Source organism: Xenopus tropicalis, chromosome 3, assembly GCF_000004195.4.
Source record: "Xenopus tropicalis strain Nigerian chromosome 3, UCB_Xtro_10.0, whole genome shotgun sequence".
Taxonomy (NCBI): Eukaryota; Metazoa; Chordata; class Amphibia; order Anura; family Pipidae; genus Xenopus; species Xenopus tropicalis.
The window spans coordinates 132,395,508-132,411,258 of NC_030679.2; the positions used below are offsets into that span (position 1 = coordinate 132,395,508).

At 39.5% G+C, this 15,751-nt stretch overlaps 1 protein-coding gene across 1 annotated transcript; it reads left to right on the plus strand.

Annotated features, from left to right (window-relative positions):
* Positions 1-6,330: 6,330 nt before the first annotated feature.
* LOC108646246 (protein spinster homolog 1-like) lies at positions 6,331-8,550 on the plus strand. The gene is made up of 4 exons (XM_031898158.1): positions 6,331-7,060; positions 7,190-7,255; positions 7,464-7,562; positions 8,193-8,550. Exons 1-4 carry the CDS (start codon positions 6,926-6,928, stop codon positions 8,379-8,381), a joined length of 489 nt encoding a protein of 162 aa, XP_031754018.1. The 5' UTR covers positions 6,331-6,925; the 3' UTR covers positions 8,382-8,550.
* Positions 8,551-15,751: the final 7,201 nt, after the last annotated feature.

Below are 15,751 nucleotides of genomic sequence, written 5' to 3' on the forward strand. Positions count from 1 at the left end.
ATATAACTATATAACTTGTTAGTGGATTTCCCATAAGCAGCTCAGTACTTGGGGGGTTGAACTGTACAATGGCAGCACCGACCCCCATCCCAACATTAGCCCTAATCCCTGTGCAGCCGTGATGTTGCCCATAGCAACCGATAAATGTTAATAAATACACCCGAGTCTACCAAAAAAATCATTTCAATATTAATTAAACCCAATAGGATGGTTTTGTTTCCAATTAGGGTGAATTATATCTTAGTTGGGATCAAGTACAGGTACTGTTTTATTATTACAGAGAAAAGGGAATCATTTAACCATTAAATAAACCCAATAGGGCTGTTCTGCCCCCAATAAGGGGTAATTATATCTTAGTTGGGATCAAGTACAGGTACTGTTTTATTATTACAGAGAAAAGGGAATCATTTAACCATTAAATAAACCCAATAGGGCTGTTCTGCCCCCAATAAGGGGTAATTATATCTTAGTTGGGATCAAGTACAGGTACTGTTTTATTATTACAGAGAAAAGGGAATCATTTAACCATTAAATAAACCCAATAGGGCTGTTCTGCCCCCAATAAGGGGTAATTATATCTTAGTTGGGATCAAGTACAGGTACTGTTTTATTATTACAGAGAAAAGGGAATCATTTAACCATTAAATAAACCCAATAGGGCTGTTCTGCCCCAATAAGGGGTAATTATATCTTAGTTGGGGTCAAGCAAAACGTACTGTTGTATTATTACAGAGAAGGAGGAAATTGGTTTTGAATTTGCATTATTTGATTAAAATCCATGGGAGCTGGCTTTCCCACAATTTGTAACTTTCTAGATAATGGGTTTCGGGATAAGGGATCCCATATCTGTAGTAATTACACTGTTCTTGAGTACAGGCCCGGATTTGTTGTGAGGCCACAAAGGCTCAGGCCTAGGGCGGCAGAAATTTAGGGGCGGTATGGAACCTGGGGTTTTCCAGATTCTTCCATAATTTGGATCCCATATGAAAAAAGTGTTTCCTAACACAAGAGACAAACATTACTGGTGATCAACCAATCAGCAACTAGATTTAAACAGTCACCTACAATCCTATACAGATATTAGTGAAACCCAATAGGATTGGTAGATATCCAGTAAAAAGCAGTTTTATTATTACAGAGAAATTGGTTTTAAAAATGTCAATTATTTCAAATGCCTGTAATTCAGAACTTTCTGGATAGCGGGTTTCCAGATGAGGGGTCCCAAACCTGTAGTAATCACACTGTTAATAGTTTATTGGCCACATTTATCGAAGTAGGGTTTTATTGATTTCATGCAATGAATAGAGCAGCATCTCAGGCAGCAGTTAGTGGGAAGTTGCACATCATGGGGGAGGGGGGGCTAGAGTTAACAAGATAGGGGGGATAACAGAAAAGGCACTTTGGGGGGAATATACTGTATAATGTATAATGGCAGCACCTCCCTCCCAATCTGAACCAGCCCTGATCTCTGTGTAACAGTTTTAGGGGTACAACACCCAAACTCTTGTGCTTTTCTAAGCAATCCCGCCCCCCATCTTTTTGTGAACCCCCCAATTTTCCCCATTGACTTTGACAGGGAAGATTTTCAAACTGCTGCCACTCTTACAGCTTTGAGGCCACACTTACCAAATTCAACTCACATAGTCATGGGGTCAACCTGAACAAAAAGATATTTGTTGGATGCCCAAAGGTGGGCGGAGCTATGAACAGATCAGATTTCACCTATTAACTTTCAATGGGGGAATTTAACCTGCTGCCATTCTCACATTATTTAGGCCAGGGTCCCCAAACTTTGCACAGTTTGTCATTGGGTTAGAAATAAACCAATGGCTACAGATTCATGGTTAGAAAAAGCTGGCAGAGCCACAAACAGCCAGTCAGACAATTTTACTCATTGATTTCAATGGGGAACTATAAACTGCTGCCATTTTCACACATTTAATGCTGGGGTCCCCAAACTTTGTAGTTTGTCACTGAATGACTATGGAGTCAGGATAGGAAAAGTAGGTGGAGCCTTTAACAGCCAATCAGATTTTACCCCTTGAATTTCAATAGTTTACATTTAAAGTGCTTGCATTCTTACGCTATTTACACCAGGGCTCCCCAAAAAAATGGGTGGGGCCATCAACAGCCAATCAGATTCCATACATTGAATTTCATTGGTTTAAATCTAAAATGCTGTCATTCTCACACTATTTATGCCAGGGTGCCCAAACTTTGCACAGTTTGTATCCTTTATTTCTTGGGCTTAGTTTCTATGTAATATACGTAACATGTGAAATAATGTGCTCACTATTGCTAAATATAAGGATATTATAAGTCTACCGAGGAGCTCCATGACCATAAAATGAATATCCTCATATATTACAGTGGGGGGGCATTATCTTTCCGAATCACGTTAAACAAATGACATGATTAAGCACCGATTATAACTGATGACATCACTAAGCACCAAAGTATAAGCATAGAATTTACAGGATATCCATGACTTTTGCTAAAATAATTTTATATCTGTTTTCATTTCAGTATTTTCAGATTCTTCAATTTTATATTCAACTTTTTTCAACATTTCAAGAAATCACAGAAAACTTTCAAACAGCCAGACATAGAGAAAAATGAAATAAATGAAGAGAAGAGAGATGAGCAGAGCACAGAGACGGACGCTCCCTGTCAAATCTCCTACAGACGTGCTGTGTTTATGGTGGCTTTTTATTTCTACCTAAACTTTGTAAACTTTGTGGACGACTTTATATTGATGGGTAAGCATGCTTCATAATAACTGCTTATAGGGTTATCATTCACAGGCTACATTTTTCTGCCATCATGACTAATAATTTTAGTTCATGGGACATAGAAACATTGGGAAGCCCATTTATATGGGCAAGAAACTAAACTGAGCAGTATACAGAGAATCCCCCTAGTGATCAACAAGGGGTAAAACAGCTACAACATATATATACTCATGTACCATTTAAAATGAGTTAATAAATAGAAATGTATTTTAGTCCATAATAAATATCATGAGTATATATATTTTTATAGATTTTCCCTTAACTATATGGTTTAAGTAATAAAGGATATTGGGTACTTCTGCCTTAAGACATAAGTAGAGAACGGCTACCTCAGGGCCGGAACTAGGGGTAGGCAGAAGAGGCAGCTGCCTAGGGCGCAACGATTGGGGGCCGCCAGGCAGCAGCCTCTCCTGCCTACCCCTAGTGCAGTTTTGTGTTGCACCGCTTCGCATCGCACACCGCGCCCGCCCCCCCGCAAACTGCGCATGCGCATCAAAACGGGGGGGGGGGGAGGGCGGGTTGCAATGTAGCGATGCAGGGGCGAGGTAGCCGACCGGGTTGCCTAGGGCACCCGGTCAGCTCGGCCCGCCCCTGGGCTACCTACAGCAATTGTTATCTATGCTCTTATGGAGCACAAGTAATTGTATAGATGAACTTCCTATTATTTTTACATTTATATGTGATATAAGGGGGGCACAATGGCGCTCTATATACTAGAGAGATCTCCCTTCTGAGGTTAAAGTCTGAGGATAAGTAATGGGGAGGGGCTGCATAACTGCCCAAATTAACCCCGAGCATCTGTATTAACAATGTCTTCTTTTGTATCATTTGACAGCAATTCTGCCTATCATTATAGAAGACTTTCATAGCACGATCATCAGATTCCAGTTGATCATTTTAGGTATGACAAAACTTTTCATTGTATTCTCTACATCTGTATACTGTATAAGGCCGCACATTGCGTTCTTTTTCTTTCTTTTTTTTCAACTCACATCACCACCGTTTGCCCAGGTGACCAGTAAATGCTAATTACCATTTGGTTGCTATAGGTGATTAGAACTGTAGCAAATTTTGCACCTAATATTACATAACCCCCATGATATTATAATGTGAAACATTTTTGGGGGAGCAACTGTTATTTTACATATATATATGCGTCTGTCAGCTCAGCCGGGCTACTGTTACATGTGAGGTTTCACAATGTGTCACTTTCTTCTCTTATAATCTTTTTCCCTCAACAGGGTTTCTATGCTCTAGAATGATCATTTCGCCATTTTTAACTGGTGCCATACCTCGCTATAAGCAGAAGATGGTATTGTGCATTGGACTATTGTTCTATTCCGTATTGGCCTTTGGATGCACATATATTCCCCAGCAGGTAACTATTTGCTCATTTACTATTTATTTATATTTTCTCCCCTGGTAACCTGGTAACAAATCCCCCCCCCCCCTTTGGCTTTAGCTTATTTAATTTAGAGTGCAATTGCACTTTCTCCACAATCATTCAGTCGGAATCTTAATAAAGTGTTGACTTTGTGTCTTTTTCCAACTCTAGGGGTTCTGGCTCTTCCTGCTGGTACGACTATTTGTTTCTTCAATGGCAGAAAGCTGCCTAGGCATGGTTCCTGTAATGATTGGCGACATTTTCCGCCCTGACCAGAGAACACGGATGCTAGGTTTTTACACCTGCACTAACGCATTTTGCTGGTATGTACTATATATTGCCTGTTAGTACATTTATTTTGCAACGTGTTTTGCAACTGAATTGGCTACTCTCGTGAATACATCAATGCACTAATGTAAATAATTGCAATATGCAGTGAAACTTGTTTATTTTATCCTTCTATTATAGTATGCTTGCTTGCATCTTTGGAGCTTCAGCAATTGACCTGGCATCTTCAAATTGGCGATATGCACTACGGGTAAGTAAAACACCTGCTTTTTTGGGTCTTGGGGATTTAAATATTCAATATAAGGAAATCTTTGAACAGTATCTTGATATGCTATAATATAGTGAATGAAGTATAGGGATATTATAAGTCACCAAGAAGTTCCACGACCAAATAAAAAACAATATAAAAGCATATAAAAGGCTGAGTGCTTTTATTCAGGTCACGGAACTCCAAGGTGACTTATAATATCCTCATATTTTACAACAGGGGGTACTTTATTAATTATAATGTACAAGTTTAAGTGAGCCATGTGACAGAAATTACATCACTAAGCTCCGATTACAGATGACATCACTAAGCATTGTTTATAAGGATATAATTTACAGTTTGGTCCTATAGGGAAGTGACCAAATTGTATATTATATGATTACATAATGAGTTTCAGTTCCGTAGTATATTGAAATATATAATAGGAAAATCAGTTTATAGCATCACTAAATTTTATATTGGGCATTAAAGTGATCAGTACATTCATCTATTAAATTCTCTGAAACAAATCAGAAACAGTAAACCTCTTCAGGATTGTCTCACTTGTTAGAAGTATATAGTAAAATATAATCTGAGAAAATAGCTCTGTCCAACCATGTATATTTCTTTCTAACCATGTACAGTATATAGTATGGCCCAAGGATAATTATGTTTGAGTGTGCAGATCAGTTGATAGTATATAACGGAGAATGTACAAGGTGTTATTACTTATAATTACTCTTAATTCTAATACAGATAACCCCAGCATTTGGCCTGTTTGGTTTGGTGCTGGCAATAATAATTGTGAAAGACCCTCGAGAAGGCATGGAGGATGAAGATGATGAAAGTGATATACCTGAATTCAAAAGTAACTGTTGTTCTGACCTGAAGCAACTTCTGACAAGGTTAGTGTAGACTTCTACCCTCTAGCAAAAAGAAACAAGGAATGGAGTTTCAATCCTTGGCATCTCCAGCGGGATTTATATAGTTTAGCAAACCCATAAAAACAGATGCAATACTAATTAGATAAAAGGGCTAGTAACAGAAGCATAGCAGAAGCAAATGAAGACAGTATGGAATGAAAGTATTTTGGCACAACACAGACTGTTTGTGGTTCTTAAGAATATTCGAGTACAGTCGCATTTACGTTTTTTCAATGCGTTCTCGAATTGTGAAACAAATATATAAACTCGAATTTTGCTAAATCTGCCCTTTAGACACTGCATGTCCCCCTACTGTAGTATTTTGCAAGTGGCCCTGAATGTTATCTTTTTGTGAGCAGTGCAGAATACACAAACTAGTTTTAAAGAAATAACAGAGAAATGTAAACACACATTGCCACTAACTTCAACTCTCCTCTTCCAGTTGCAGCTTTCTTTCCTCCACGGCTGGCATGTTATGCTATGCTTTAGTGTACGGTTCAAAGACTGTCTGGGTCTTCACACTAATTCAAGAAGATCGGAAAGAACTACATATCAAGGCACACTGCTTGACCAAAAACTGCAATTATGACGACAAGTAAGTTCTACTTTCATGAACAAGCATAGATGTTTTAATGTGCATACATTACCCACAGACACTTATTTCCAAATACACACAAACCATTTTAAAGCCTGTACAGCAAACAGGGGCCCTTTATGGTTATGGCACATTCAAGGGAAGAAACCTATCAGGTGTCTAGTAAAGGTAAAAGGGTCCCGTGCTAAATATCCAGTTCTCTCCTTTAGCCCAGAAACACTGGAGTCCTAAATTACCAACTTGCAAGCAAATAGTTTAGTGTGACTTATATAGGATCTCATTTGCCCCAGAGCCTATAAGATGTTGGCCCAATAATTTGTAAACTTTAAGTGCATTATGATATAAATGTAAGATCCCCCATTCTCTTAGGAGACCTTTAATAGTAGTGTAATACCGATTTCCATACAATATAACTTAATAAAACCTGGAGAGTTAGGCCAGGGTTTATAAAAGACTTTCAATACGAGTAACCTTGAATAATAACTGATATTGATATGAAAGTTAAACCAAGACAAACCTTTCAGTTTTCTGCCGTTTACATTTTACGGCTCCGTTTGCACTCAGTGGTTCTCCAAAGATTTGTTCTGGTTTCTGTCGTCTTTTCCTCTGGCCCTTTGTTTATATGCTATTTCCATTCCTAGCCTGTTTTATGGAATCATCAGATGTGCGTCGGATCTAATTGGCTATATTATTGGCATGGAACTCAGCAAGTATTCCAAGAAGAGGACGCCTGATATAGATGCAGTGTTGGCAGGAATAGGGCTTATTACCTGTGCCCCTTTCTTCCTGTTCTTTATATTTATGCCAGAGATCAACATACCTGTTGCCTATGTAAGTATTATCAGTCCATAGATTTGCAGGCAGTAAAATATAATAATACAGATAGAGTTCTCCTGTTATAAATGTTTTGCTATTTATGACAAAAGAGTTTGTTAATTTTTCTGATTCTTTGTTTTCCAGGTTTTCATTGCCGTCTCTGGAATATTACAAGCTATATGCCAAGTCCCGATGCTTAACATGAAACTGGTAGTGTAACCTTTACTGTGCTTTATTTTACCCCCAATCTATTTACCCCATTACAGTCAATACTTCTTGTGCCTTACTTCCTATAGAAGGGAATTTAGGGCTCTTCAGCTCCTAGAATATGTTTCTTTCTGTCCCTAAGTGCATGTACGTACTTCTGAAAACAATCAGTGATAGATGGTGATCCTAACCCTTTGCCTTCTCTCTCTAGAACTTAGTGAGCCCAAAACTACGTGGAAAAGCCAATGTTATCCAGCTGTTCTTCTCAAAGCTGTTAGAAGGTATTGGGCACGCAATCTTTGTGAGCTTAGTAAGTAGCACCTCTTATCCTTTTTATATTTAGTAGTGATGGGCGAAATGTTTCGCAAGGCATGGATTCGATGCGAATTTCCGCGTTTCGCCATTCGCGTTTTGCGAAACGGATGAAAAAATTTGCCGCAGAAAAATTCGCCGCACGTCCAAAAATTGTCGCCGGCATCAAAAAAGAATAGTCGCGGGCGTCAAAAGAATAGCCGTGCGTCGAAATAATAGCCGCGGGCGACAAAAGAATAGCCGTGCCATGAAATAATAGCCGCGGTTGACAAAAGAATAGCCATTCGCCTAAATAATAGCCGCGGGCGACAAAATAGCCGGGCGACAAAAGAATAGCTGTGCGACAAAAGAATAGCCGCGCGACAAAATAGCAGCCGTGGTTGACAAAAGAATAGTCACGGGCGACAATTTTTTTTGCTGCACATTTTCGCCGTTTCGCAGATCTTTTGAAAGATTCGCGAATTTTTCGGCGAAGCGAAACGGAACAGATTCGCTCATCAGTAATATTTAGGTCTAGTAAATAGGGCTTTTTCTTTATATTTTTATGTCTAATGAGCAGGATTTATATCCTTTTTGAATTAGTCTTTTTAATTATGAAATTAATTTGATTTTTTTTTCTGTCTGACAGGTCTCTCATGAACTGCAGAAGAACAATCCATATGTCACCGAGCTGATGAGTTTGGAGTTTACTCTAGCATTTTTTCCATTTGTGGCAGTGATCGGAGGGCTATTTTTTTTCATTACTGCTTATTGCGTAAGGAAGAAAAAGAAAATGGCAGAGAAGCCAATGGCTATATATGTCATCAGTCAGAAATAATCGACGAGCGGAATTACAGCAAGTTCCCACAATTCCTCCAGCAATTCTGCGCAGAACAGTCTGTTTGGAATGATGCACATTCCTAGACGTAAATGCAGACTGACCGCTTCACGGAATATTTGCAAGACGTCACCAGCGTAGCACATGCGCAGAACTTATATTAGCTATGCTCAATGTATATTTATATATCATTTTATATATTATCAATTTGTATACATATATTTATATTTTTATATATACAATTGTATATAAAGATATATATTTTTATAGAAAATTTTATTTTTACTAAAGAAAGATTTGTACTAAAGATAGATATTTATTTTTATAGAAAATTTTAATTTACTAAAGATATATTTTTATAGAAAATTTTTTGTACTAAAGATAGATATATATATTTTTATTAGAAAATTTTATTTTTACTAAAAGATATATTTTTATAGAAAATTTTATTTGTACTAAAGAAAGATTTGTACTAAAGATAGATACTAAAGATATATTTTTATAGAAAATTTTTTGTACTAAAGATAGATATATATATTTTTATTAGAAAATTTTATTTTTACTAAAAGATATATTTTTATAGAAAATTTTATTTGTATAATTTACATATACATTATTTTGTATATAAAAATTGTATATAGTTTATAGAGCATATATATTTTCTGTATATATTTATAATATATCAATAAACATTTTAAAATGATTATTAAAGTTATTTTTGCATTCTTAAATTATTTCCTTCCCCTGTATTTTGTGGTTCTCTCAACCTTTTCTCACCCTTCGCTCCTATATAATTTCATCATCCATCTACTTCATGTTATTTGAAACTCTTAGCCTGTTTCTCCAGCAGCTGCTCATGTATAAGCTTCTCTTCTCTATATCATTTTTTAAATTTCCATTTTTTTATGCTTTCCCACTGATGTTATTGCCGGTAAAAAAGCCTTTGAAGGGGATTAGTCGCCTGTGGTAGCGAATATTTATTGCGAATGACTAATCTCCTTGTGTGCAATGAGCCCTAATGAATGGCAATGACTGCGGCAAAAGTTGTGTGACTGCTAATTCTCTTGTAAATGACCCCCTTACTTCTCTTATTGGGCTACACGTAATGGGATTATAAAGCAATAGAAGGGATATGGGAAGTGACAAGGAAGTATTTAACCCAATAAACTATAGATATAAATCCAATAAATCCAGACCCAACACAAATATGGGTAGAAATGCCATATTTTGTATTCTGAATTTACTGCAGTGGCCTAAAGGTGCATAATCTTTATAACAAAAATGTCAGGACTAGTGATGGGCGAATCTGTCCGGTTTTGCTTTGCTGAAGGTTTAAAAAAAGGCAAAAGTTTTCAAAACACATTGAAGAAATGGATTTTTTTCACAGCGACTATTTCCAAGTTGCAGATTATTTATTTTTTTACACTACATAGGAGTCTATGGGCATATTTTGGCGGCAAAGCCAGGACTTCAAAGTTGTGCACAAGGTCACCTTTATAGATTTTGCTAGAAGTGCCTCTGATAGAGGAAGACAGGGGGCTACTGGGGGATCTTTGGGGGCACAGATTTTCCCTGCTAAAGGCCTGTGGTTGCCTTGGGCTCGTACAGAACCAAGTCAGGAACTCAAAAATAACTACCTGGTTTGGGGGCACTGAGAGCAACATCCAAGGTGAACACGTTGCCCCTGAGCCACTAGTTGGAGATCACTGAGGTAGCATGTAAAAGAGCCAGATTTGGGGGTTGTAAAACAATCAGTCTGGCTTAAACACTACTACATACATAGTGTTACTACATAGTGCAGACTCCATAGGGGCCTGGGGCAGAAAGGGACCTGGAGCAGAAGGGGGTGGAGGTACATAATTGGATCAGTGGGACCTGACTCCCAATCTAGTACAAATAAATCTAAAGCAGCTGGACTTGTTAAGTAATCATTGAAGACTTAAAAAATCCAGTTGCTTTAGGATTTATACTAGATATACCATGAGATTTTGGGGATTTTTTGAAGTCTGTTGGCCCTAGAGTGATGCAGCCTCCAGTTTGCAGGGAAATGGTCATTTTCAGAACAGTAGTTTTACGAAAGTAATGGTTGTGTGTAAAATTGTGCGCTAATATCGCACGTGGCGAAATATATTGCACGCAGTGGGAAATAACGCACACGGCGGGAATTAATGCAAGGAAAACGCTCATCGTGAGTTAAATAACGCAAAGAACATCGCGTCTTAATTATGACGCCTGTCCTTTTAGTGAATCGAGCGTTAAGTCACAAAAAATAAGAAGCAATAACATTTTTAACGCATGCTGTAAATATCACTCGTTTTATCGACCTTTAGTGAATCAACCCCTATGTATGTTATAAAGTGCCAGCATATTGTGTAGCAGTACTCGCACAGTTGCAAGTAGCAACCAATCAGCAATTACCCATATAATAAATATATATATATATATATATATATATATATATATATATAAATAATCTGGATAATAACATTACCCAGATGTCTAATCTTAATAACTTTGCCCCCCCATTTGTATTATTACTGTATAGCAAATTGCACCATGCTTCGTATATAGGCAGTGCTATATTGAGATAGAGATAGATAGATTACATATATAGAGATAGATAGATTATATATATATAGAGATAGAGATATATATAGATATATACACATAATACATAATAACTACATCTATCTCTACTCTTTGAAGCCTTGCAATGCTGTGTCTGGAGTTGGCTGAGTTCCTGAGATGCCCATTCTTGGAACCAGTACCTGGTGCTGAGCACACCCTCCAGTTTTTATTACTATAGTATAGGGGTGTGGGATTCCAAGCCTGAGGCATAACTAGTGAATCAGACATGGGGGATATAAGTACAGATAGTTATATAGGCAGCTACACTCACATCAATCTACTGTTATGTCTGTATTTAAACACAGTGTTGCACTTACTAATGCCTTCCTGCTCTCTATACCTATAAATTTAAATTACCAGAGCAGTTTCCCATAGCAACCAAGCCATTTGCTTAAAAGAGTATGCCGACCACTGAAAAGGACATTGTGCGTTTAGTTATATCAGTGTTTGCTTGTTACTCCCCTTCCCCAGTGTCATTTCTTTTCTTACTTTATTAGCAGCTCTGATTTCCTGCATAGAATCCCCATGTTATGGAGCCTGGCACTTTCATCTGCACCTATATATCTTCCCAGGGTCCCCCCTCTCATCCAGGAATAGGACAGTTTTTGTGCCATAAAACATTGAGCCCCTGGGTACCATGGCCCTGTGTTTCTCACAGCCCATATGCAGAGCTCTCTCTTACTCAGTCCTATGGGTTCCTAAAATTAAAATTCCACCCCCCATTTTTTTAAATTTCTTTTCCCCATTAGCCTCCCCATTAACCTTCTTACTCTACTCTTTGTAGCCATATGACCCCATCTGCTGTGCTTCACGGGTCAACAAAAAGATTGTAAGCTCCTTGCACAGGAACCCCTGGGGTCAGGCACAGCTCAGCAATATGGGTGGGGGGGGACAGCAGGCCCAGACTGGCAATCTGTGGGTTCTGGCAAATGCCGGAGGGGCTCCTGTAAGATGCCATAGACCGTCACTATTTATTGGGCCTGTTGGGGGGGCTGTTGGAACTTGGAAAGCCTGGGTCTGATTTGAAGCCCAGTCTTGACCTGGGGGACAGAGTGGAAATGACAATGGATTGGGTGGGGTACAGGGGACAAAGTAAAGGAACTGGGTGTTGGAGATAAATTTTAGATAATCATGGGTTTGGTAGGGGGATAGGAGGGGAGAATTTATGAATTAGTTATGCTAATGGACTGGGGTAGGAGGAGAGAGTTATGATGGTAAATATGCAATATGATGAATATAAAAAATATATATTTTGATATCAAGTCACATCATATCAGTAAGGTTTAAGGCTTTCATTCTGTTTCTTGATTATTTCACTTTTCCCTTCCCCACTCTACATGCAGCTCTGGTGGGCAGTACCCTGCAAGCATGTCAGCTAAAAGTACACAACATTATGTCACTGTGACAAATGTGGTGTGTTCTCTTACACAAGTAATATGGCCCCAGCAAGTGGCTGTAGGTCGCCTGTCCTCCACTCTGGGTGGGAGCTGACCAGGAACCTACTGCATTGGCAAGCAGCTTGGGGAGCAGCTGAATGATATTGGGAGAGGAGAGCCCATGCAGGGAGCCTGAGGGGGTGAGCTGACCAGCATAGTAGGCAAGAGGTTCATAGAAAGTTGGCCAAGCTTTAGAACTGCCCTAGTCAGTGACAAGTATTAGCAGAAGTTTGTGCCAAGATGGAAGATTGCTCCAGAACAGGGAAAACCATATTAAAAACACAGAAAGGAACTATTTTTGCTGGACTACAGTGCCGTGTCAATTTAGATGGGCACCCTAGGCAAGCCAACGCAATTGTGACCCCACCCCATTGCCATACCAGCACAGACATACTACTTAGTATCCAATGATCATCCCAGTCAGCTGCAGATCAGCCGGGGCCTGAACTAGCATAGCCAGACAAGTGCGTGCTTAGTGCCTCCACACTACTGAGACCTAGGCATGTGCGCCATTCCGGTTTTACCCTAAAGAATATCACCAGAGATCTGAGAGTTTTTTTCTGAAAGTAACTGTTTTCTGCCGACTTCCATAAAGTTATTTAAAAGACCTTAAGATTGGGAATACAGAGATCAGAGCAGTCACAGTATATGTTGCTGTTTAAGAGTCAAGCTCTCATTGGGAATGGTTATCTACAGTGAGGTTTTGAGAACTGTTTAAGTTAAAGGAATACTGTCATGGGATAACATGTTTTTTTCAAAACACAACAGTTAATGGAGCTTTTACAGCAGAATCCTGCATTGTAATCTGTTTTTTTTATATTTAATTTTAAAATGTCACATGGGGCTAGCCATATTCTTCATTTCCCAGGGTGCCACAGCCATGTGACCTGTGCTCTGATAAACTTCAGTCACACTTTACTGCTGCGCTGCAAGTTGGAGTGATATCCCCCCCCCTCTCCCAGCAGTCGATCAGCAGAACAATGGGAAGGGAGCAAGATAGCAGCTCCCAGTAGGTATCAGAATAGCACTCAATAGTAAGAAATCCAAGTCCGGCTTGGGACTCCTCCAGTTACATGGGAGTAGGAGAAACACTAGGTTACCTGAAAGCAGTTCTAATGTGTAGCGCTGGCTCCTTCTGAAAGCTCAGACACTGTTCATAATGGAATAGCTATACAGGAGGTCTATAGGGGGAAACATCTAACTCCCCCTGCCCTACCATTCCTCCCCTGACGCGTTAAACTTACGTGTGCTCGGGGGAGGACATCAGGTGGGGGACCCTGCGAGGTGGTGTTGGGGGGGCCCCTGCGGGGGGGGTGGGTTAGGGGACACGGCTGGCGGGGGAACCTGCAGAGCCCCGGTGGGTCCTGCACCCCACAGTCCGACCCTGAACAGAGGTGTAAGCAACTGAAAAATACACCAAATAGATCTACTTTAAGATCAAGGACCGTGACAGACGGGGAGATTAGTCGCCTGCGACAAATCTCCCCGAAATGCCATCCCACCGGCTAGAATGTAAATCGTCAGTGGGATGGCATATGCGGAGCAGCAATTTGCCAAAATCTCCAAAGTTGCCTTGAGAGGAAATGCCTGCGCCGCATATGCCATCCCAATAGCGATTTACATTCTAGCCGGTGGGATGGCATATCAGGGAGATTAGTCGCCCGTGACAAGGGAGATTTGTCACGCGGCAACTTATCTCCCCGTCTGCCACGGCCCTAAGATTAAGATACAACTATATTAATATAGCGATTAGTTTTTTATAATCAGCACACAGAAGGGGTCATTTCTGGGTATTCATTCACATCCTAAAGTTTTCCCCAATGGATCTGGAACATATTGGGGCGGATTGAACATAGGTACAGTATCATATCATTTTTATTATCCCATATTTAGTGCCAACATATACAGTTGCCAGTAGCAGCCAATCAGCAATTATCCTCATTTGTAATTAAAAAAAAAAAAAGTGTGTCTAGGTGCCTAATCTTAACGGTGTATATCTTAATATATTCATTGTTGTAGGAGCCTAATGCTCCAGGATTGCTTAACACAATCAGAACTAGTGAATCAGACATGGGGGATATAAGTACAGATGCAGTTATATAGGCAGCTACACTCACATCAATCTACTGTTATGTCTGTATTTAAACACAGTGCTGCACATATTGAGGTTTTAGAAAAGCTTTAATTAGTCAGAGGTTGCACTGTGAGTGTGAGAGCAGAAGTGTGAGAGTTGCACATGATATATGTGTTGCTTGTGCATAAGTGATAGAGGTGTTAAAACCCAAAAGGCCTTAAAAAGTAACAAGGCGTTATACAGCAGTAAGTAACCAGTAAGTAAGATGAGCTTTAGTGGGTTTATTGGTGCCACTTAGTGCATGTCTTATCACATGTATGCAGTCTCAGAGCAGCCATTCCAATATATAAATATATATGCATTTACCCCAAATCAATGCTTATAACCTATGTGGCCCCCAGGCTGCCCCCTCCCCAACCCATTCACTGCTCTGGACACTCCCTGTGTGCACCCCATACAGGTATGTATAGACAAGTCAGCAGGACAATTGATCCATTCAACAAAACTAACTAAATATTTGCAATGGACTTGCTACGTAATCAATAAAGATGTTTCACTACTCATCCTAGCAGCTTTCTCAGTTGAACTGGCTGGTATGGGAAGTCCTCAGCATATTAACTCTTCCACTAATCCAGTCACAAACATTTCAGAGGAGCACTGAAACAGCAACTAAGCCCAACAGAAACACCAAAAGGAAATAACTTACTGAGACAAAGAGTAGGCACAATATAGTCATCCCATATGTAGCAGGAGTATCAGAAAAACTCAGGAGAATTTCCAACAAACACCACATCCCTGTGTTTTTCAAACCTAGCAACACTGAGACAAAAACTTGTACAAACAAAGCAATGTTGTATACGCAGTCCAGTGTAGCGAGGATTGCACAGACCTTTACATTGGTGAGACAAAGCAACTGCTCTCCAAGCGAATGGTTCAGCATAGGAGGGCGAACACTACAGGACAATATTCAGCTGTATTTCTATACCTAAAAGACGAGGGAAACTTCTTTGAAGATGGCAATGTCCAAATTTTGGACAAAGAAAACTGCTGGTTTGAACGAGGTATAAAAGAGGATATTCCTGTTAATGTGGAGACGGGGACCGTCGACCCCACCTGTTTGCTACAATGCTGTTCTAACATCTGTACCCCAGTGTTACAGATGGTTTCACATCCATTCATGCAACTTGAGTTGCATGATACTTTGGTAATTCTACCACAGCATTCACACCTCT

Excerpts from the sequence above, each read along its gene's own strand:
- LOC108646246 (XM_031898158.1), top strand. The coding sequence starts at position 6,926 with ATGGAACTCAGCAAGTATTCCAAGAAGAGGACGCCTGATATAGATGCA. Across the intron at positions 7,256-7,463 it reads CGATGCTTAACATGAAACTG|AACTTAGTGAGCCCAAAACT; the intron begins GTAGTGTAACCT and ends TTCTCTCTCTAG. Across the intron at positions 7,563-8,192 it reads ACGCAATCTTTGTGAGCTTA|GTCTCTCATGAACTGCAGAA; the intron begins GTAAGTAGCACC and ends TCTGTCTGACAG.